The 24,452-nt window shown below is 45.7% G+C and overlaps 1 protein-coding gene across 1 annotated transcript in view; it reads left to right on the top strand.

Annotated features, from left to right (window-relative positions):
- LOC138261170 (diacylglycerol O-acyltransferase 2-like) overlaps positions 1 to 24,452 on the top strand; it is a 252,957-nt gene that overhangs the window by 96,388 nt on the left and 132,117 nt on the right. Inside the window, exon 2 of the mRNA XM_069209881.1 lies at positions 13,597 to 13,725. Within this exon, the coding sequence (XP_069065982.1) occupies positions 13,597 to 13,725 (129 nt within the window). The remainder of the gene's footprint in view (positions 1 to 13,596; positions 13,726 to 24,452) is intronic.

The raw sequence follows: 24,452 nt of genomic DNA, 5'->3' as shown, positions 1-24,452 counted from the left end.
TAGTCTGTGAGGGGTGTGAGTGCTGTCAGTGGTCTGTGTAAGTCTGTGAGGGGTGTGAGTGCTGTCAGTGGTGTGGGACTACTCATATGGGACAGATGTCAGGCTGCTGCCATCAGTGACACAATAGATACCGCCATGAGGGTGGGTGTGTGTTTAAAACGGAAAAATGCAGTTTGTTATTCACTGAATAACAGAACCGTGACCTCATATCTCACATGTGCTGTAGGAGGCTGGACTGGCTTGTAGTGAGTACCAAGGGGTACTTGCACCTTGCACCAGGCCCAGTTATCCCTTATTAGTGTATAGGGTGTCTAGCAGCATAGGCTGATAGATAATGGTAGCTTAGCAGAGCAGCTTAGGCTGAACTAGGAGACGAGTGAAGCTCCTACAGTACCACTTAGTGTCATATGCACAATATCATAAGAAAACACAATACACAGTTATACTAAAAATAAAGGTACTTTATTTTTATGACAATATGCCAAAGTATCTCAGAGTGTACCCTCAGTGAGAGGATAGGAAATATACACAAGATATATATACACAATACCAAAAATATGCAGTATAGTCTTAGAAAACAGTGCAAACAATGTATAGTTACAATAGGATGCAATGGGGACACATAGGGATAGGGGCAACATAAACCATATACTCCAAAAGTGGAATGCGAACCACGAATGGACCCCAAACCTATGTGACCTTGTAGAGGGTCGCTGGGACTATTAGAAAATAGTAAGGGTTAGAAAAATAGCCCACCCCAAGACCCTGAAAAGTGAGTGCAAAGTGCACTAAAGTTCCCCAAAGGACAAAGAAGTCGTGATAGGGGAATACTGCAGGAAAGACACAAACCAGCAATGCAACAATGATGGATTTCCAGTCGAGGGTACCTGTGGAACAAGGGGACCAAGTCCAGAAGTCACAAGCAAGTCGGAGATGGGCAGATGCCCAGGAAATGCCAGCTGTGGGTGCAAAGAAGCTTCTACTGGACAGAAGAAGCTTAGGTTTCTGCAGGAACGACAAGGGCTAGAGACTTCCCCATTGGAGGACGGATCCCTCACGCCGTGGAGAGTTGTGCAGAAGTGTTTTCCCGCCAAAAGAACGCCAACAAGCCTTGCTAGCTGCAAATTGTGCGGTTAGCGTTTTTGGATGCTGCTGTGGCCCAGGAAGGACCAGGATGTCACAAATTGCGCCAGGAGGTAGAGGGGACGTCGAGCAAGACAAGGAGCCCTCTCAACAGCAGGTAGCACCCGGAGAAGTGCCAGAAACAGGCACTACAAGGATGCGTGAAACGGTGCTCACCCAAAGTTACACAAAGGAGTCCCACGTCGCATGAGACCAACTTAGAAAGTCGTGCAATGCAGGTTAGAGTGCCGTGGACCCAGGCTTGGCTGTGCACAAAGGATTTCCGCCGGAAGTGCACAGGGGCCGGAGTACCTGCAAAAGTTGCGGTTCCCAGCAATGCAGTCTGGCGTGGGAAGGCAAGGACTTACCTCCACCAAACTTGGACTGAAGAGTCACTGGACTGTGGGAGTCACTTGGACACAGTTGCTGGATTCGAGGGACCTCGCTCATCGTGCTGAGAGGAGACCCAAGGGACCGGTAATGCAGCTTTTTGGTGCCTGCGGTTGCAGGGGGAAGATTCCGTCGACCCACGGGAGATTTCTTCGGAGCTTCTAGTGCAGAGAGGAGGCAGACTACCCCCACAGCATGCACCACCAGGAAAACAGTCGAGAAGGCGGCAGGATCAGCGTTACAGAGTTGCAGTAGTCGTCTTTGCTACTATGTTGCAGTTTTGCAGGCTTCCAGCGCGGTCAGCAGTCGATTCCTTGGCAGAAGGTGAAGAGAGAGATGCAGAGGAACTCGGATGAGCTCTTGCATTCGTTATCTAAAGTTTCCCCAGAGACAGAGACCCTAAATAGCCAGAAAAGAGGGTTTGGCTACCTAGGAGAGAGGATAGGCTAGCAACACCTGAAGGAGCCTATCAGAAGGAGTCTCTGACGTCACCTGGTGGCACTGGCCACTCAGAGCAGTCCAGTGTGCCAGCAGCACCTCTGTTTCCAAGATGGCAGAGGTCTGGAGCACACTGGAGGAGCTCTGGACACCTCCCAGGGGAGGTGCAGGTCAGGCGAGTGGTCACTCCCCTTTCCTTTGTCCAGTTTCGCGCCAGAGCAGGGCTAAGGGGTCCCCTGAACCGGTGTAGACTGGCTTATGCAGAATTGGGCACATCTGTGCCCAAGAAAGCATTTCCAGAGGCTGGGGGAGGCTACTCCTCCCCTGCCTTCACACCATTTTCCAAAGGGAGAGGGTGTAACACCCTCTCTCAGAGGAAGTCCTTTGTTCTGCCATCCTGGGACAAGCCTGGCTTGACCCCAGGAGGGCAGAAACCTGTCTGAGGGGTTGGCAGCAGCAGCAGCTGCAGTGAAACCCCAGGAAAGGCAGTTTGGCAGTACCAGGGTCTGTGCTACAGACCACTGGGATCATGGGATTGTGCCAACTATGCCAGGATGGCATAGAGGGGGCAATTCCATGATCATAGACATGTTACATGGCCATATTCGGAGTTACCATTGTTACCATTGTGAAGCTACATATAGGTAGATATAGGTAGTGACCTATATGTAGTGCACGCGTGTAATGGTGTCCCCGCACTCACAAAGTCCGGGGAATTGGCCCTGAACAATGTGGGGGCACCTTGGCTAGTGCCAGGGTGCCCTCACACTAAGTAACTTTGCACCTAACCTTTACCAGGTAAAGGTTAGACATATAGGTGACTTATAAGTTACTTAAGTGCAGTGTAAAATGGCTGTGAAATAACGTGGACATTATTTCACTCAGGCTGCAGTAGCAGGCCTGTGTAAGAATTGTCAGAGCTCCCTATGGGTGGCAAAAGAAATGCTGCAGCCCATAGGGATCCCCTGGAACCCCAATACCCTGGGTACCTTAGTACCATATACTAGGGAATTATAAGGGTGTTCCAGTAAGCCAATGTAAATTGGTAAAATTGGTCACTAGCCTGTTAGTGACAATTTAAAAGAAATGAGAGAGCATAACCACTGAGGTTCTGGATAGCAGAGCCTCAGTGAGACAGTTAGTCACTACACAGGTAACACATTCAGGCACACTTATGAGCACTGGGGCCCTGGGTGACAGGGTCCCAGTGACACATACAACTGAAACAACATATATACAGTGAAAAATGGGGGTAACATGCCAGGCAAGATGGTTCTTTCCTACATGTGCCTGTCACATCGGAGTGCATATTAAGAGTCCACCACCGAGATGCTCACCCCGCGTTCCTTCAGCACTGAGGCATCCCTGCCCGTGGGCGCTCCCGGCCACGCCCACAGCCCCCCCCCCCCCTATCTCCTCGCGCGCATGAAGAGATACCTTTGGTGAACGCTCCAGCTGGGCGCGTGCACTCTGTGCCCAGATAGCACTGATTACTGGCACTGATTGCATGACGTGTCCGCACGTGGCCCTCGTCAATGATTCATCTGACACAAATATGTTTACAATTTATGTTATCGGTGATGAGAGGACCAACAACGGGTCAGGGGGAGGGGCCATAGAGGGGCCATAGGAAACCTGCTGTGCATGCAAGAAATGTTCATGTGTCTCTTCACTAGTGGACACATCTCACCCAAACCAGCAGTCTCTCTGTTAAAGCGACACATCCCACCCAAACCAGCAGTCTCTCTGTTAAAGCGACACATCTCACCCAATCTAGCAGTCTCTATATTAAAGCGACAGGGGTATCGTACAATGGTGCCTGGAACGTTACTGCTCATAAAAACCTAATTTATACAAACATGAACATTTCATTTAATTACATTTAAAAAATAACCCCTAAATTATTGTGGAATAGAATTTATGAGCATCTTTAATATTTTTTTCAACATAAGGCATTTCAATTCTGTTGCGAAATGTGGATTCAGTGACCAGCAAGATGTACAACTTATGTATCGAGTTTTGAGCCTCATACTTGCAAATAATGTGAAATTCAGGGTATACAGGTAAGTATAGATGTACTATTCTTAACTCTCTATATATTATATGCATATATATATATATATATATATATATATATATATATATATATAGAGAGAGAGAGAGAGAGAGAGAGTTATAGTCAGGTAGTCAAAAAAACATTAGAAATTCACTGAAAAATCCAAAAGTTAAAGTGATGTTATAGTTAGGGGAGAATGTCATTTGCAGAATTACATTTTAAACTAAAAAACACTGAAATCCACTAGTTATAGTTAACTGAAGTAACTGAAGTCACTGTAACCCAAGCCCGCCATGCACAGTAGTGTCATCAGTGATGTCAAACACAAGTCAGCAGTGATGTTATCAATGATGTCATAGAACATGTCGGGAAGGGGGGGAGGCAGTATTTTATGGGAGTGGGGGTGGGGGTGTTGCCAGAACCCAGGGAAGAGATAAGTTTCGAGTTTAGCAAGCTAGTGATGTGCACAGCTGCCTCCTGGGCAAGGCCAGGAGGGGTGGACAGGGCTTGCACCTTATCTAACAGCTGAGAAAACACCCCTCTGGCTTCCGAAAGTCTCAGACTCATCAGTCCACGGCTTCTGGGAGTCGAAAGGTTCCAGCTGTTAGATAAGGTGCGTGGCCAGAAAGCTGACGGCTGGGCGACAAGACCTACATTTGCATTTTTTCAGCCTTGTTTTGAGACTTTAATTTATTCACATTTATTTCCTTTTGCTTAGTTTCCAACCCCAAAAAAGTTAGAATTGTTGAGTGCGTTAATTTAGAGATGTTTAAAGGAACAGGGCGTGGCTTTTGTTACACACCCCTCTGTGGTAAATTCTAAAATCTGTGCCAAGTTCCTCACAGACAGCCTCCACCACTCACCCCCATAGCTGCCAAGTTTCCCGGGTCCATGCGTGATGTGCTGCTCCAGTCCAGGTTTTTTCCCTCTGAATTCTGAACCTTTCCTTGGAATTCTGGAACTTGTAGTTTTGTTTATTCCATTATAAAACATGACTTATAGTCCTGGCTAGGAGGGGGCCACGGTACAGTCTTTTCAGGATCCCACGCTGCCCTGTCAACTTGTTCCTGCAAATAGTTTCCATGGGCCAAAAAGTTTGGTCTGTGGTGTGACCCAAGGCTCTAGTGATACCAGCAGGTTGGTAGTGGTGGGTTGGGGGGGGGACAAGGAGTAGGGGGTAGGGGAAGCTAAGAATGTATATCTAGTGGCTGAATTGTATTGCACAATGTGGGCCAAGGACATTTGAAATCACTCCTGGCTTTTCCACTTCACCAAATTGTGTGATCCTAGGCAATTGTATTGTTTCACTTTCCTTTCTTTATCATATAAAGAACCTCGAAATACATGACAGGATGTGCGCTGTACAAAACATTCTCCTCTTTTTGATTTAACTATGCTGTTGGTTGTGCATAATAGCAACCCTGGCAACCCAGAGAGTACACTTAACAACTAACTTGTGTCTTAGCTCACTATTGGCATTGTTGCTGGGGCGTGTTGGGGAATGAATATTTTAAATTCATGTTTGAAAACTGTCACTTAAAAATACTTCTCAATGCTCTGACATAATCTGATTTACTAAGATAAGTTTTGAATTTTGAGAGACATAGTTACACACACACACTGCAAAATGTCTTTTAAAATGCAGGACTTCCTAAAGTTAAGTGATGCAAAATACCCTTCTTACTGCCTTTCTTTAACTGCAATTAACCTTTAAATAGCTGCCTGCCTGTTTATTAAACATCTTTTTATTGTGAGTACTGAGGGGCATATTTATACTCTGTTTGCGCTGAAATAGCGTCATTTTCTTAGCGCAAACTTAACTCCATATTTATATTTTGACGCTAGACCCATCTAGCGCCGAAATATTGGAGTTAAAGTCATTTTTTGGCTGCAGAAAACTACCTTTCATCAATGAAATGCACGGTAGGCGTTCCCGTGCAAAAAATGTCTCTAAGGCCCATGCGCCTTATTTATCCTACTGTGCAAAAATGGTGCACAGGAGGGAGGCGGGCCTAAATAAGCTTGCTTAGCGCTATTATTTAACGCCTGGGTCAGGGCAGGCGTTGGGGGACATGTGGGCCTATTTCCATGGTGGAACACCATGGAGAGAGCCCACAGGTGCCCTTCCCAGGCTCCAGGGGCACCCCCACTCACACCAGAGGGACAGCGGAGGATGGGGGACCCCATCCCAGGTAAGTACAGGTAAGTAAAGGTAAGTATTGACCTTTTTTTTTACATGCTATAGGGGGCCCCAATACATGGCACTGGGTGCAATGGCCATGCCCAGGGGACCCCTGTCACCTGTGCTGGCCATTGGGGTGGCGGGCATGACTCCCGCCTTTTATAAGACAGGAGTCATGTGGTATGGCAGGTTTGGCATCAATAAATGACGCAAGGCTGGTTAGAGTCATAATTTTTGACTCTAACCAGCCTAACGTCATTTTTTAACGCTAAACCTCCTTCTCCCATACCGTCACTCCCACCTGGCTAACGTCATTCTCCATGACATTAGCCCAACCTTTGGGCCGGATTGCGCCATTCCATAAATAAGACGCCCGGATGGTGTCTTGGAATGGCGCTATACTTTTTTACACTAAACTGTTTTTGTGTTGCTAATAAGTTTGGCACCATTTGATGAATCACCTCAAAACTTTCCAGAAAAGTGCTATTTTTTGCCCGGTTTGTGAATGAAAGGTTCGGGGTGATCCGTTAAATGGTGGGTGAGAAAAATGGGGGGCCCCAAAACGCAAACTCCCCATGCATTTTCCATAGACCTCTTTCGGTAGCACTACCGCGAAAAATGCTCAAAGGAATGACACCAAATTTAGCTGGAAGCCGATCTTGGCCTGCAGATTTTGATTTGGTCTAAATCCGTCGAGCAATCTTTGAGAAATTAAGGTTAAAAAATATTTGTATATCTGGACGGTTGGGTTTGAGAGATTCTCGCAATAGTCCCTCAAACCAAATTTTAAAAAATAGAGCGCTCTGGTTTTGGCACGGGGAGCTTTTTTGCCTTGAGCCATCTTGCTCCTGCAGGAGTCAGACTCCTGCGGGAGGAGTGCTCTGACTGAGTGCCACCAACATGTGAAAAATGTTGCTGTAGAGGACTCGGGAACTTAGTCCCATGTCCTAAAGTTATAAAAAATAAAAATGTAAGGATACCCTGCCATCTAGACCCCATGCAGTGGATCCAGAGGGACCCCCGCGGGGCCAAAATTGAATAAAAAATACCAATGTTTGCTGGAACTCCTGTTGGATCGAAAAAAACAAAAACAAAATGGCAGCCCGGGCTGCATTGAATAATTAAGGGGAGGGAGCATAAGGCGACCCTCCCTAGGCTGTTTTCTGTCCTGGTGACAACATCCTCCAGGGGTCAATTTAAATAATTAGGGGAGACGCATGCAGTCCAAGTCCCCGTGATGTTTTTGTCCCTGTGTACCCCATTCTCAGGGATCTGAATTTAATAATTGGGTGAGGGGGCACATGGCCCCTATCCCCAAGCTGCATTCAGCCCCAAGGACCCCATCAAAAGGGCCCACTGTATGTTATAAGGGGAGAGGGTCACACAACCCACCCTTCCTGGGACCGCATCCCATTTGCATGCGTTGGACGGCCGGGGACTGTACAATGCTGCAGTGCTCATGTACGTTGGACGGCTCCCTGCGGTTCAAACATATAGCATATGAAATACCTCTGGTGAGATGCCAGAGGGGTTTCATTTGCATATTTCTAGCCTTGGTTGCTGGGTAAGAGCCTCCCCAGCAACCCAGACTAAAAATATCCCCACCCTGAAATGATGATCACCGCGCCATGCGTGCCGACCTCACTACAGGGGAAAATGAAAGTAAAATGAGCCGATTGGCTCATGTGCTTTCATTTTCTTCGGTGCTCAGGGGCATATTTCAGCCCCCTGAGCACTGATTTCAACGGGAAAGGTACAGTTGGAAAGGGGAGAATCTCCCCTTTCCAAAGGTGCCTTTCTCCAGTGGATTGCTGCTTGGGGGTCGCCTCAGCAGGCCACTGGGGAGGGGGAAGCAGCCCCTTGGGCCAGGGCTTTTGCTCCTCCTTACTTTTTTTGAATGATACAGTCTTTCCGCACCCACTGGGTGTCAGAAAGGGGCAATAGCCCCTAACGTGCCCCCCATGGCAGCAGAAAGCCTACTAGCCACCAGGGTCTTTTTTTTATTTAGTAAACGGTGTGGGCTGCTCAGAATGGGCATGGCAATGCCCCCACCTCACCCCAACAAAATAGACACAGTCTTTCTGCCTCCCCTGGGGGGCAGTTTGAGGGTTATTACCCCAGTCTGGCCCCCGGAGGGGCAGAAAGCCCACTGAGCACCAGGTATTTGTTTTTTATAAAAGAGGGGTGGGGACACCCACTGTAGGCATGACCATGCCCCCACACAGCATAAATGGATGCCAAAGTCTTTCTGCCACCCCTAGGGGACAGTTAGGGTTATTACCCCCAATCTGCCCTCTCCCCCGGGGGGCAGAAAGCCCACGAGGCACTAGTTATTAGTTTTTTTTATAAAAGAGGGGTGGGGGCTCCCCACTATGGGCTTAGTCATGCCCCTACACCACATCAATGCATGCCAAAGTCTTATCCCTGATCTGTCCTCTGGGGGGGCATTAGATGCCAGGGAATCATTTTTTTTTTTTTTAAAGGGGGTAGGGGCTGCCCACAATGGGCAGTGCCATTCCCCCACCCAAAGAACTGTGGGACACAGACTTTCTGCCCACTTGGGGAGCAGATGGAGGTAATTACCCCCGATCATCCTCCGGGGTGGGGGGGCAGACAGCTTACTAGACACCAGGGAATAACAAAAGAAATGGAGGGGTGGCCATGGTTATGCCCCCAACCAAACTAAAGAAGGGCAACAGTCGTTCGCCCCTGCCCACCGCGGACTAAAGCATCTCCTCCCAATGGCAAGCAAGAGGACATTTGACTCATTTGGGTGTTGATTTTACATATGGGCCAGGAGAGCTGGATAACTCCCAGTATCGTTCCAATGGTGAGCGGCTTCACTTCTTGGACTAAGGTACGCTGCCACTTGTTAAAACCTACCAGACCCAGACACCTCTGAAAACTAGACATCTGGGGGAGTCCAGGGTGGTGTGCTTCACATGCACCCCACACCATTTTCTTACCCACAATGCCCTGCAAACCTCCAACTTTGCCTGAAATCACACATTTACCTACATTTCTGTGATGAAAACTTAGAGAATATGCAAGAATCCACAAAATTCCTACCACCCAGCATTGCCCCACCTGTACTAATAAAAACTCCGCCCCACTTGTATGACTGCCCAAAGCAAATTCTGCCTAAAAACGCATGAAAAAAACCCTGCCCTTTTGGACCCGCTTTGGTTCCCCCCTCAATTTCTACACGTTTTGGCCCACCACTGTTGCAGGCACTTGGCTCACCTACACAAGTAAGGTATAATTTTTATTGGGAGACTGAGGGGAACTCTGAGTAGTAGGACATTTGTGGTTCCCCTCAGATCCCAGAACTTTCCATCACAGAAATATGAGGACAATTTGTTTTTTTAGACAAATTTTTAGGTTTGCAAGGGAATCTAGGTAACAGAATCTGGTGAGAGCCACACAAGTCACCACATCGTGGATTCCCCTGGGTGTCTTGTTTTAAAAAATGTACAGGCTTGCTAGATTTGCTGGCTGAGCTAGGACCTAAAATCCAGAGCTGAGCACATTGCAAAAAAAGAGTCAGTTTTCAGTGGAGAAATATGATGTGCCCACGTTTCCTTTTGGGCTGTTTCCTGTCGCGGCCACTAGGCCTATCCACACAAGTGAGGTACCATTTTTATCGGGATTCTTGGGGATATGCTGGGTGGCAGCAAGTTTGTGGCTCCCCTCAGATTCCTGAACTTTCCATCACAGAAATGTGAGGTAAATCTGCTTTTAGACAAATGTTGAGGTTTGCAAAGGATTCTGGATAATAGAACCTGGTGCGAGCCCCACAAATCACCCCATCCTGGATTCCCCTGTGTGTCTAGTTTTAAAAAATGTGCAGGTTTGCCAGGTTTCCTTAGGTGCCGGCTGTACTGCGTCCATGTTGCGTTTTGGTTTCCTGTCGCTGGCCCTAGGCCTACCCACACATGTGAGGTACCATTTTTATCGCGAGACATAGGGGAACACAGAATATTGGAACAAGTGTTAATACCAATTGTCTTTCTCTGCATTTGTGCCTTCCAAATGTAAGACAGTATGTAAGAAAGAAGTCATTTAGAGAAATGCCCCCAAATTCAGAGATGTGCAAATAACCACTGCTTCTAAACCCCATATCTTGATCCCATTTTGGAAATACATGTTTCCTTGATACCTATTTTTCACTCTTTATATTTTACGAAATTAATTACTTTATACCCGGTACCCAATGTAAAACCTTTGCAAGGTGCAGCTCAGTGATTGGCTCTGTGTACCTCTGGTTCTTGGTGAACCTACAGCCCTATATATCCCCACAACCAGAAGGATCCTGTGGACGCAACCATATATTGCTTTCGAAAATCTGCCATATTTAGAAGAAGTTACAGATGAAAATGTAGACACAAATGGCTGTTTTGTTCAACTCAGTTTCAATATTTTTTATTTCAGCTGTTACTTTCTATAGGAAAACCTTGAAGGATCCACACAAATGACCCCTTGCTGAACTGAAGAAATGTTTAGCTGGCCGAGATCCACCATTGGTTTCACACCCATTTCTACCACTAACTGGAAGGAGGTTGAAAGCAAAAAAATAGTAAAAATGGCCTATGTCCCATAAAATGCCAAAACTGTGTTGAAAAATGTGGTTTTCTATTTCAAGTCTGCCTGTTCCTCAAAACTGGGAAGATGGTGATTTTAGCACCACAAACCCTTTGTTGATGCCATCTGCAGGGAAAAAAACAGATGCTTTCTTCTGTAGAACACTTTTCCCCAAAAAACAACATTTAGCTGTTTTTAGGCTAATTTCTCAGTTCCCTCCAAGGAAATCTACAGACCATGGGTACATTTAGAATCCCCTGGAAAAAAAAGTATGCAAATGTGATGTGGATATCTTATGTGGACAAAAAGTTAGGGGGGCCTAAGGTCAAACTACCCCAAATAGCCAAAAAAAGGCTGACCACTGAGGGGGAGGGGGAAAGCCTAGCAGCGGAAGGGTTAATTACTGCTGAGTATGCAAAGGTGCCACATCACCCTCAAGTTCCACCTGTTTGGCTCTCCCTTTTCCATGTTAGTAGTAAGCAACAGTGCTGGCTCCAGTCGGATTGGCCACAGGACCTGGCCGCAGGCCAGGCACTGTTGCCAATCCCTTACTGTGTGCTGCCTTTGGCCGTGTGCAGTTGGCTGCCTGTGAAGGGTTTGCTGCATGGCCTGGCTGCAGGCCACGCCCACAGGATAACCCACCACTGTGCATGGCCAACGGCCGTGTGTGGCAAGCTGTTGCCTTTGCGTATGGGAACAAAATATGACTTTTTGTTAAAAAAATCCTAGAAATTCACTGATAAAAAGCAAAGGGTAAAGTAACTTAATTTTAGGTGTAATAAAAAGATCTGTTTTTGTTTAAAAAGCAACCTTAGAAATTGACTAAAAAAAAACAAAGGTTAATGTAACATTATAGTTAGATGAATATGTCAGTGACATCATTAATGTTTTGTACTAAACAAAACACAGAAATTGTACTGGTAAGTCATAGTTAGCAGCGCCCCCTACACCATGCACTTATTATGACTTCCCATATTACATCCCTAATGACCTATTCTATGACATCATTTATGACATGAGTGATGACATCTCAAATGACATCATAGATGACATCAACCAGTGAGTGTGTACGTATTCTTGTCTTCAAAGATCATGTCATGACTGATGTAATATGTGAGGTCATAAGCAGTGCATGGTGTGGGGGTCATTTAAATGCTTTTACTGTCCCTTACCGCCGGGTCTGTCGCTGTGGTAAGGGATAGTAAAAACCTGCCCATTGGACCACCTACTCTAAATCGGACTGGTGGTCGAATGGCCTAGCCTCCAATGGCCCTTACTATTTCAGGCCGTCGGAGCAGTATGTAAATCAGTAAATCAGGCGGACAAACCTTCAGATTAGCTGAGAAGGAGGCCTTCACTACTGCGCACAGTTAGTATGGCTCTCGTGGCCTCTTTCCGTCTATGCCTCCAGCAGTGCCTGAAATATGGCATGAGTGCAGGGTTAAAGGGGTTCCCGCCTTTGCATATGATCATGCCCCATGTAAACGAGGGCACACTTACTTGGAATGGCACAAGTGCACACTTTGAGCCCACACAATATATGTTACAGAAGCTGCCTCACGAGCATCTGCAGCACCTTCTGTAAGATCAAAGGGACCCAGAGCTGCAATAATCACATGGAAAGGCTCTGAGCGCCCCAAGGGCGCAGGACATGGGTCCAGAACTTATGCCCAAAGTTGCTGTACTGCGTTGCATGAGAAGAAGACAGAAGTACAGCGCCATATCTACAGAAATATGGCACTGTCCGCCCCTCTCCCGAGTGCAGGTGCCCAATCAGGCTGCAGAGCTCCACGCATACACCTTCGCAGCATTGGGCAGGGGTATCTGCGTGAGTCACCATGGGTATCTGCGTGAGTCACCATGGGGCAAGGGCATCTGCGAGCATGGGGCAAGGGCATCTGCATAAGTCTAGCATGGGGTAAGGGTATCTGCGTGAGTCACCATGGGGCAAGGGTATCTGCGTGAGTCACCATGGGGCAAGGGTATCTGCGTGAGTCTAGCATGGGTTTTGTACCAGAAGAATACCCTTTTAGTACAAAACACTCTGCTTAGATTAACTTTAAACTGTTTCCTACACTTGAGGACTGTTGTACATTTCAGCACACATGCAAAATGGAAATTGTTAGGAGAGATACAAGTTTTTCTCCTTTTTAATGGCTGTTTTCAGGTGGTGCTATTTTCTGGTTGAAAACTCAATCTGCTCTTGTAAGTAGATATGATTTTGTGTCAAAAACATGGGTGGTTGCACAGGAACAGATCTGCGGAATACCCCATTGACAAAGAGTAACACTTTGCGTTACTGTCAGGCAATTTTCCAGGGCACAGCAAGTTTTGTGCTGGAAAGTACATTAGAAGAAAACATTTTGCACAAATGTTATCATTTTTGTGATGCAAACCCAGCGCAAATTGTTTCTAAATCTGCCTCTCAATCTTGATTCTCCCCAGTGCTGGACAGAAGAATGTGCAAATGGATTGTTTGTGGTCAGAAGCAGGTCTCAAAATGTGTGTTCTCAGCCAGGCCTGTTTGTGTTGTGTAAACATATTGATTTCCTCTGTTTCCATGGCAACAAGATGTACCTTTTTAATCAGGCATTGTTTGTATACTGAGTGTGCCACGATGTTGACATATCCCTAAAAAAAGACAATCTTGGTCAAAGCTGGTCATTGGGTGTGCGGGCCACATCCCCTTGGCCGAAGCCTTCCTGACCCCAGACCAGAAACATTGATTTAGCACTGAAAAGGCCTGTTCTGCCTCCAGCCTGGACCATGTCAATGTATCAATGAGCCAATAAGGCGGGAAATAACCTCTCTCTCTTTCCGCTTCCAGAAAGCAGAGCCAGTGTCCAATCAGCGCTACGCAACCTCTCCATGAGCACATGGCTGCCCAGGGTGGAGTTCACAGGATGTTTACAGCTGATCTCTGTCCTGCAGTGGCTTTTCACCTTTCTGGCCATGGGTGAGTGTCAAGGATGGGCCACAAGCCTTTGTTTATCATGTTTTTAATTCACCTCCTGTCGCTAATGCCCATCAATCACAGCCATTTTGCCCCTCAAGCATCCCAGAGTAGGGGGCATATTTACTAGAATAGTGGCGCATGGCACAAATCTACCATATTTTGTCTGCCTAGCGCCAATGCAGGCACCTTTGCACCATGGTGCAAGTGTGCCTCCGTTTCATGCATGATTGTTTTTGTGCAGGAAGGAACACCTTCCTGCACAAAAACAATGCATGGATGTGGTTTCTTCTTTTTATGTGTGCTGCAGAATGCAGCACACAAAGAAAGAGGAAAAAACGAGGATAAGTAAAGATATTTCTCTTTGTTGCACCTCCCCTGGTGGGGCGTACGGTTTTGATGCATTTCCAGGTTTACACGACCTTGTAAATCTTTGAATGCGTCAAAACCCACAGGTGTTGTGTGGGAAAGCCCACGACAATGCCCATGGAACGCCTCCCTGAGCAGTGTAAGGAAACACAATCGACTTGTGCTGCTTTGCTTTACTTTATATCGATGGGGCCATGAAAATCCACGCAAAGTGGCTTTGTGAGGCCTCATAAATATGTGTCTGCACTCTGTGCTGCCGCAGCGTCAAAAAAAGTGACGCCCCTGCAGCGCACGGGGCTTGCAAATATGCCCCTGGGTATGAAGTTAGTCTCTGGTTCAGCATCAAGCGTTGGGTGGTTGTAGATGAAGTGTGGTTCAGCACTGAGAGTTGAGTGGTTGTTGATTGTGATGTGATGTGGCTGAGCATGGAGCGTTCGGCGGCCGCCTGGGGGTGTGATCCCGTTGAGCACAGTGGGAGCGATGCAGCACAGCACTGACGCCTAGGTGGTTGTTGTGTAAGTGATGCCTCACTGCACTGAGCGCTGGGCCGTTCTCTGTGGAAGTTATGCTTCTCTGCACTCAGAGTTTTGTGCTTGTCTGTGGACGATGGGCGGCTCGACATAAGGTCCCAGATTCTCAAAGGTGTCACAGGACGCAGCATAGCAGCCAAAAATGCCGCACTGCGTAGCATGATAGGGAGAGAGCAGGAGAGCGCATTTTCACAGAGATATGGTACTCTCTTCCAGTCGCCCTCGCCAAGGGCTGATTTCAGCTGTGGTTCCACAGGCGCCATAGTGCTAGGGTGCGTGCCCGAGTCTACCATAGGTTTTGTACAGGAAGGGTACCTTTCCGGTACAAAATACTATGGCTAGGCAAGTGAAAAACCTGTATATTCTACAGGTGGACAGTATATAATTTGGCCTCATCTTATTCCACAATATGTTGAGTGGTTGAATAAAATGTATGTGCCCCTGGAAACATCGAGAGACCCGATTCACCTGTTCAATGTACATGTTTAGTGTATGTTTACTAAAACACCTGGGTGTAATTCTCTATTTTCTTTGCTATTCATGTTTTTGGGGCGGAGAGTTATATCTGAGTGTAGACTTACAAGTCTCCACCCCCAGAAATCAGAAGGAGGAGCCTCTCATGGCAGAAGTTACGAGTCGAAAGTTAATGCTAGCACCTTTTCAGCTGTTGGTGGACGTCTCTCTATGGTAAAGTATAGGGAAATGTATTAAAGTTTATTATTCTAGGGAAAAACAAGATATTTTAATGTATATAAAAAATTAATTAAGAAAAGGTTGTTAGGCTCTATATAATACAATAAAATGTTGCACCACATTAACTCATCAACCTAAATGCATATTAAATAATAAATTAATTTCAGATTATAAATAATACAGTTTTAAACAAAATGCATATATGTAAGTTATATAATGCAAACCAACGGAGTGATGTATAGCACATGAGAGATTGGGAGACAGTCTACAAGATCGAGTGCATCAAGCGGGGATTACACAAATTCATTTCACACACTTTTGGTATAGGAAGGCTAAATGATTTGCCCAGAATCACAAGATGTTGAGTCTAAGTACTGAGGCCAGGATTCAAAGCTGGGTCTCCAGTTTGCAATGGTGGCAGCTCCAGCACTAGGCCACATACCCTCCTTTAAAATGTTTTTCTCCTTGAAATGTATGACCCACCTTTACTAAATTTTTTATTTTTATTTAATATTTCCTAAATGTTGTTAAAAAAATTGTTTATCATAATTTATATAAAAAATAATGGGGATAAGGAGGATTAAAGGTCCAGTGTATACCCTCCAATGAAAGTGACTATTAAAGCAATACACTGTTCCTAAGAGACCAAGGTGAGCAATGGAAAGTACTCTGGGATCCTAATTAATAGGAGCAAGAGTCCTCACACACCCAGATGGGTGTCATGCTTCATCATCGGACAAGCTCCTCGTCAGACCGGCGCTGCAATGTCTGACGGGCACCACCCAGTGGGGGGCTCTTTGCCGGAGATCTTTTTCTCGATGATGCCTCACTATCCCGCAAATGAGTGGGGAGGAAAAAAACGGGGAGAGTTCAAAGGATGAATAAAAATAAAATTGGCTCAGGACCCTAACTAAATGCTAACTTTATTCTGTTTGTGTAGGGTGAAGGCCAAGGTTAAAATATCAATAGAGAAAGTGAGATAGAGATGATGCTCAACCACTTTCAAACTATGGCCCTCATTATGACCCTGGCGGTGTTGCACCGCCAGGGCCAACGGGGGCGGGAGCACCGCCGACAGGCCGGCGGTGCTCCCTTGGGCATTCTGACCGCGGCCAGAAATGGAAAACCGGCGGTCTCCCGCCGGTTTTCCGTTGCCCATTTGAATCCCCCATGGCGGCGCAGCTCGCTGGTCGCCATGGGGGATTCTGACACCCCCTACCGCCATCCTGTTCCTGGCGGTTCGCCCGCCAGAAACAGGATGGCGGTAGGGGGTGTCGCGGGGCCCCTGGGGGCCCCTGCAGTGCCCATGCCAATGGCATGGGCACTGCAGGGGCCCCCGTAAGAGGGCCCTGCTAGTATTTCACTGTCTGCATAGCAGACAGTGAAATACGCGATGGGTGCAGTAGCACCCGTCGCACCTTCCCACTCCGCCGGCTCGATTACGAGCCGGCTTCATGGTGGGAAGGTCGTTTTCCCCTGGGCTGGCAGGCGGCCTTTCGGCGGCCGCCCGCCAGCCCAGGGGAAAAGTCAAAATACCCGCCGCGGTCTTGCGACCGCGGTACGGTATTTTGACGGCGGGACTTTGGCGGGCGGCCTCCGCCGCCCGCCAAGGTCCGAATGAGGGCCTATATGTCTAATGATGGCAGGGTCAGGGAACTGCGAGACCCACCTCCAAATCGGGTCGACATGTTTCGCGTCTCGGTGGTCCAGAATGGATCCAATGACGCTTCTTCAGGACCTAGTATAAAAAGAACTTCTCCAATTTGAAGCCAAGTTAGCTGTTATTTAATTTTGCTGATAGTCAAAAAAAGGTAATCGTCAGTCACTTACACAAGTCTATTGTCACCAAGTGTTTAGTTCCTATTCGTCACCCTGGAAAATATCAAAACATAAGTTGTATCTCAATTTTTTTTTGAGTTAATCGAAGCAGAATGGACAAAAAACTGTGTGGCACACGGTGACAGTGTAGGTGATAGCACAGCCATGCTAAGTAAACAAAAATTATGCTTACCCTCCCAGATTGAGTAAGGGCTTCATGGGATCACGCGGGCCATAAGCCAGATCAGCACAACATACTCTTTGTCATGTCAGAGGAAATACAATGAAGGAACAAATATACGTGTTAAAAGAGAAGTCGTCATGCCCTTCAACAAATGGAGAGACTACACAGAATATTTGTGAATATTAAAAACCAAATAAGGAGGGAATTCCCTCTGTAGAGAGACATATTATTCATTCAATAAGATAAACATCATTGATGGAGAAGGTACCTAATATGTACGAATTTTTGTGAAGTAGAAACAGTTACTGCGTGCCCATATGTAGTGTTCCTACATGAGAGTGGACCTGGAAACTAACTGAGCCACAGCACCGTTAATCTAATGATTGTGCATTCGTCTGTTGTACTGCCGGTTTGTAAAAGACAAAATCCCTTTATAAACGAAAGACACAGACAGAAGTGAGGATTAGGGGATCCCCTGCTACCAACAAGAACCAGGGTATAGCTCAAACACAGTGTAGCAGTACACTTACTTGTGTGGGACCTGGAGGAGGGCGGCTCGACCTACCCTTGGACGCGCTCCCGGATGTGGACGGGAAGCGCGAGCCTCGGGGTAAAAATACACCGTCCCGCGCGCGTAATCGGCAACCGCTGTGTGTGTTGCTAAGGGACGCGAATACGTCCCGAAAACGGCGCTTCACACAAAATCGATGACGGACTCATGGTGGGCCCGACTATAACACGGCGGCCATCTTAGAATAAAGTGATGAAAAGACGTTATCTATCAAAAGAACTAATCGGGATGGCTTCAATGCGCCTCATTTATTCCTTTACTCAAACACAAAGGAAAGAAATATAGTCAAGAAATGTAGTAAAGAAATATAGAAATATAGTCCCAATTCATCGTCTGTCGCCAATTATCAGCTAATGTTTCTCGTGCTGTTTGATAATTACATAATGTAGTGATATTGGTAAAGACGGGTTGGCGCAGAGGCACTTACATGATCAATAGGCCACTGGGACTATCATGTGTTCTTACCTAGATCAAGAGGAGAGACTCATCCAGGGGATGTCATCATTCAGTCCCCTGTGATGGGTCCCAAGTCTGAATACCCAGCGTTGTTCTAGTTCGAAGAGGGGCCTAGTCTCTTTTTGGGCACATGTCTGTAATACAACCCACCACATGTCATCAGGGCTGTGTTGTGCTTCAATATAATGAATGCTAAGTTTTGTTGTAGCTCGACCGCAGCGGATATTACTGCGGTGTTCATTAATTCTGAGTTTGACCGCTCTTGTGGTCATCCCTACATATTGTAAGTTACACGGGCAAGTTATCAAATATACACAGTATTTAGTGTTGCAGTTAGTGTGTTTAAGTAAACGCCAGTTGCCAATGGGTGCTAAATCTAATGAATCCAGCTGTTTTGTGAGTGAGCATACATTGCAGCTACCACAAGGGTAATGGCCAATAACTGGTGGTAATCCCCAAAGGGTCCCTTGCTTATTGGACGGCACCCGAAGTTTGGGTCGTGTGTGGACCAGTATATCTTTTAGATTGGTAGTCCTTTTAAAGGCAAATAATGGTTTCAAGACATTCTCACCACCACTGCAAAGGATATCCCATCTGTTGTTAATAATTTTCTTAATGGTATTAGACAGTGGTGTAAAGGTGGTAACACAGGTCAGTTTATTTTCTGCACATCGGGATACCGGATGTAGTTGTGAATCTCTGTCACTATATTTAGCTCGCTTATAAGCGGTATGCACCACTCTGGTGGGGTAGTGACGGTCGCTTAGTTTATATCTTAATTCTGTAGCCTGTGTATCAAAAGAACTGATGATACTGCAATTACAGCGTAGCCGTAAAAACTGGCCATGGGGTAAGTTGTCTCTAAGTGCTTTAGGATGATAACTATCATACAATAATAAACTGTTGCGATCTGTCATTTTTTTATATGTACAGGTCTCCAATTTCCCTCCAACGATACTGATCTCCAGATCCAAAAAAGGGATCGAGGTCGTTGAAACCGTGGAGGTGAAATGCAGAAAAGGATTCAAATTGTTGACCCAAGTTGTAAAGGCTGCTACCTCATTGGTAGGGCCCTGCCAGATGACCAGGATATCGTCAATATAACGGCGCCATAATTTAATATTGTCAAAAAAAGGGTTCGACTCAGGCAGTATGAATTGTTTTTCAAAATCATACATGTAGAGACACGCTAAGCTGGGAGCAAAAGTGCTACCCATCGAAGTACCTCGAATCTGGTGGAATAGCAGGTCTTCGAACTGAAAAAAATTCTCTGTCATAGCTAAATTGGCACAGTGCATAATAAAATGCACAGGGGTAGCCGAATCAAGTGTGGCGGAAAGAAGGGCTGTCTCTATGACTGTCAAGGTGGCTTGTTGTGGAATATTGGTGTATAAGGATTCGACATTCCAAGATAGAACCAATTCCTGAAACTATTGGGCGACCTGGTGGAGGTGTCTTCCCTTTGTGAATCTTAGGGAGGCAATAAAAGTAAGGTATTCTCGGATTTGCGGTGTCTAGAAATTCTGCCTCTTTCTGTGAGATCCAAGCATTGTGGGAAGCCTCACTTATCATTCCTCTAATCTCAGTCTGAATTCTGGTTGTAGGGTCACTCGTGACTCGTGCATAATAGGTAGAGTCACTCAGGAGACGGAGGCATTCCTGTCTGTAGTCTGCTGAGTTCAATATGACTATGGCACCACCTTTGTCTGCTGGTTTGATGGTGATGCTATCATCGGCTGCCAAACTTCTATCTTGGAACCCCTATCTGCATTCTGTGATCATTTTTTGCAACCTCTTGTGCAGCAATCCTCTACATATTTAAAAGACACCAGAGATGTCTTAAACCTGATAGAGTCCATCAATGCTACAGATGACGTCCAAGCTTTAATTACCTTGGATGTCGAATCCTTATACACCAATATTCCACAACAAGCCACCTTGACAGTCATAGAGACAGCCCTTCTTTCCGCCACACTTGATTCGGCTACCCCGGTGCATTTTATTATGCACTGTGCCAATTTAGCTATGACAGAGAATTTTTTTCAGTTTGAAGACCTGCTATTCCACCAGATTCGAGGTACTTCGATGGGTAGCACTTTTGCTCCCAGCTTAGCGTGTCTCTACATGTATGATTTTGAAAAACAATTCATACTGCCTGAGTCGAACCCTTTTTTTGACAATATTAAATTATGGCGCCGTTATATTGACGATATCCTGGTCATCTGGCAGGGCCCTACCAATGAGGTAGCAGCCTTTACAACTTGGGTCAACAATTTGAATCCTTTTCTGCATTTCACCTCCACGGTTTCAACGACCTCGATCCCTTTTTTGGATCTGGAGATCAGTATCGTTGGAGGGAAATTGGAGACCTGTACATATAAAAAAATGACAGATCGCAACAGTTTATTATTGTATGATAGTTATCATCCTAAAGCACTTATAGACAACTTACCCTATGGCCAGTTTTTACGGCTACGCCGTAATTGCAGTAGCATCAGTTCTTTTGATACACAGGCTACAGAATTAAGATATAAACTAAGCGACCGTCACTACCCCACCAGAGTGGTGCATACCGCTTATAAGCGAGCTCAATATAGTGACAGAGATTCACTACTACATCCGGTATCCCGATGTGCAGAAAATAAACTGACCTGTGTTACCACCTTTACACCACTGTCTAATACCATTAAGAAAATTATTAACAACAGATGGGATATCCTTTGCAGTGGTGGTGAGAATGTCTTGAAACCATTATTTGCCTTTAAAAGGACTACCAATCTAAAAGATATACTGGTCCACACACGACCCAAACTTCGTGTGCCGTCCAATAAGCAAGGAACCCTTTGGGGATTACCACCAGTTATTGGCCATTACCCTTGTGGTAGCTGCAATGTATACTCACTCACAAAACAGCTGGATTCATTAGATTTAGCATCCATTGGCAACTGGCGTTTACTTAAACACACTAACTGCAACACTAAATACTGTGTATATTTGATAACTTGCCCGTGTAACTTACAATATGTAGGGATGACCACAAGAGCGGTCAAACTCAGAATTAATGAACACCGCAGTAATATCCGCTGCGGTCGAGCTACAACAAAACTTAGCATTCATTATATTGAAGCACAACACAGCCCTGATGACATGTGGTGGGTTGTATTACAGACATGTGCCCAAAAAGAGACTAGGCCCCTCTTCGAACTAGAACAACGCTGGGTATTCAGACTTGGGACCCATCACAGGGGACTGAATGATGACATCCCCTGGATGAGTCTCTCCTCTTGATCTAGGTAAGAACACATGATAGTCCCAGTGGCCTATTGATCATGTAAGTGCCTCTGCGCCAACCCGTCTTTACCACTATCACTACATTATGTAATTATCAAACAGCACGAGAAACATTAGCTGATAATTGGCGACAGACGATGAATTGGGACTATATTTCTATATTTCTTTACTACATTTCTTGACTATATTTCTTTCCTTTGTGTTTGAGTAAAGGAATAAATGAGGCGCATTGAAGCCATCCCGATTAGTTCTTTTGATAGATAACGTCTTTTCATCACTTTATTCTAAGATGGCCGCCGTGTTATAGTCGGGCCCACCATGAGTCCGTCATCGATTTTGTGTGAAGCGCCGTTTTCGGGACGTATTCGCGTCCCTTAGCAACACACACAGCGGTTGCCGATTACGCGCGTGGGACGGTGTATTTTTACCCCGAGGCTCGCGCTTCCCGTCCACATCCGGGAGCGCGTCCAAGGGTAGGTCGAGCCGCCCTCCTCCAGGTCCCACACAAGTAAGTGTACTGCTACACTGTGTTTGAGCTATACCCTGGTTCTTGTTGGTAGCAGGGGATCCCCTAATCCTCACTTCTGTCTGTGTCTTTCGTTTATAAAGGGATTTTGGGGGTTATTCTAACTTTGGAGGAGGTGTTAATCCGTCCCAAAAGTGACGGAAAAGTGACTGATTTACCACCAGCCGTATTACAAGTCCATTATATCCTATGGAACTCGTAATACGGCTGGTGGTATATCCGTCCCTTTACCGTCACTTTTGGGACGGATTAACACTCCTCCAAAGTTAGAATAACCCCCTTTGTCTTTTACAAACCGGCAGTACAACAGACGAATGCACAATCATTAGATTAACGGTGCTGTGGCTCAATTAGTTTCCAGGTCCACTCTCATGTAGGAACACTACATATGGGCACGCAGTAACTGTTTCTACTTCACAAAAATTCGTACATATTAGGTACCTTCTCCATCAATGATGTTTATCTTATTGAATGAATAATATGTCTCTCTACAGAGGGAATTCCCTCCTTATTTGGTTTTTAATATTCACAAATATTCTGTGTAGTCTCTCCATTTGATGAAGGGCATGACGACTTCTCTTTTAACACGTATATTTGTTCCTTCATTGTATTTCCTCTGACATGACAAAGAGTATGTTGTGCTGATCTGGCTTATGGCCCGCGTGATCCCATGAAGCCCTTACTCAATCTGGGAGGGTAAGCATAATTTTTGTTTACTTAGCATGGCTGTGCTATCACCTACACTGTCACCGTGTGCCACACAGTTTTTTGTCCATTCTGCTTCGATTAACTCAAAAAAAAATTGAGATACAACTTATGTTTTGATATTTTCCAGGGTGACGAATAGGAACTAAACACTTGGTCACAATAGACTTGTGTAAGTGACTGACGATTACCTTTTTTTGACTATCAGCAAAATTATATAACAGCTAACTTAGCTTCAAATTGGAGAAGTTCTTTTTATACTAGGTCCTGAAGAAGCGTCATTGGATCCATTCTGGACCACCGAGACGCGAAACATGTCGACCCGATTTTGAGGTGGGTCTCGCAGTTCCCTGACCCTGCCATCATTAGACATATAGTTTGAAAGTGGTTGAGCATCATCTTTATCTCACTTTCTCTATTGATATTTTAACCTTGGCCTTCACCCTACACAAACAGAATAAAGTTAGCATTTAGTTAGGGTCCTGAGCCAATTGTATTTTTATTCATCCTTTGAACTCTCCCCGTTTTTTTCCTCCCCACTCATTTGCGGGATAGTGAGGCATCATCGAGAAAAAGATCTCCGCCAAAGAGCCCCCCACTGGGTGGTGCCCGTCAGACATTGCAGCGCCGGTCTGACGAGGAGCTTGTCCGATGATGAAGCATGACACCCATCTGGGTGTGTGAGGACTCTTGCTCCTATTAATTAGGATCCCAGAGTACTTTCCATTGCTCACCTTGGTCTCTTAGGAACAGTGTATTGCTTTAATAGTCACTATCATAATTGATATACTTTTGAATAATGGCAGTGCACCGCGATCGACAATATTGATAAGTCTAATTCTTTAATGTAGTTCCATTTAAATCTTCTCTTTATTCTTTTTTCTTAGAACAGTGCACATTCATAGCAGAAACAGCCAACGTGTTTCGTCCTTAAACGAGGACTTCTTCAGGGCTAATGGTTCGATTCAGTTTCGATCCGCCATATTCAGGAGGTCATTCCCAATGTTGAAATAGTTTCAAATACATCCAGTATCAGCACCCTCATTCATGTTATACCACATTGAGTGTGTTAAGGAGGCTGAGGACAGTGTATCTTGTATTTGTTGAGCTTTTCTTGTTTGGGAGACTGAAATCATCCAAGATGACGGTGTGGGTGTGTTAGATGGGCACGATGGCAAGGAGATCCGAGAATTCCTCAGTGAAGTTCTTGTTCCGCTTGCGAGGCCTGTAGATGACATGGAAGGTAGAGGTCTGAGCTTCAGACAGTGAGAAATAACACATTATGTTCACATGTTACTTGCTTGCATAGGGTGCAGTTCTAGGAAGACTTACGGATGATAACGAAGCCTCTTCCCTTCTTACATGCGTGGTCCACACAATGGATGCTGTAGCCTGTAGGAAAAAGTACATCTAAGTTGTGTGAGAATGTGGGGGTGAACCATGTTTCTGTGATAAACAGGATGTCAAGCTTGTGGTAGTTGATGAGGTCTGTGATGTCAGGTGTGTTGGGTACTGCAGAACAAGTGTTAATGAGCATGGGTTGAAATGTGTGTTCTGTACTTTAAGAGTCCACAGTAGTTAGTGGGC

This window comes from Pleurodeles waltl, chromosome 2_1 (assembly GCF_031143425.1).
Source record: "Pleurodeles waltl isolate 20211129_DDA chromosome 2_1, aPleWal1.hap1.20221129, whole genome shotgun sequence".
In the NCBI taxonomy this organism is placed as follows: domain Eukaryota; kingdom Metazoa; phylum Chordata; class Amphibia; order Caudata; family Salamandridae; genus Pleurodeles; species Pleurodeles waltl.
Note: the sequence above shows the minus strand (reverse complement) of the source record. Positions and strands in the feature narration are given on the sequence as shown.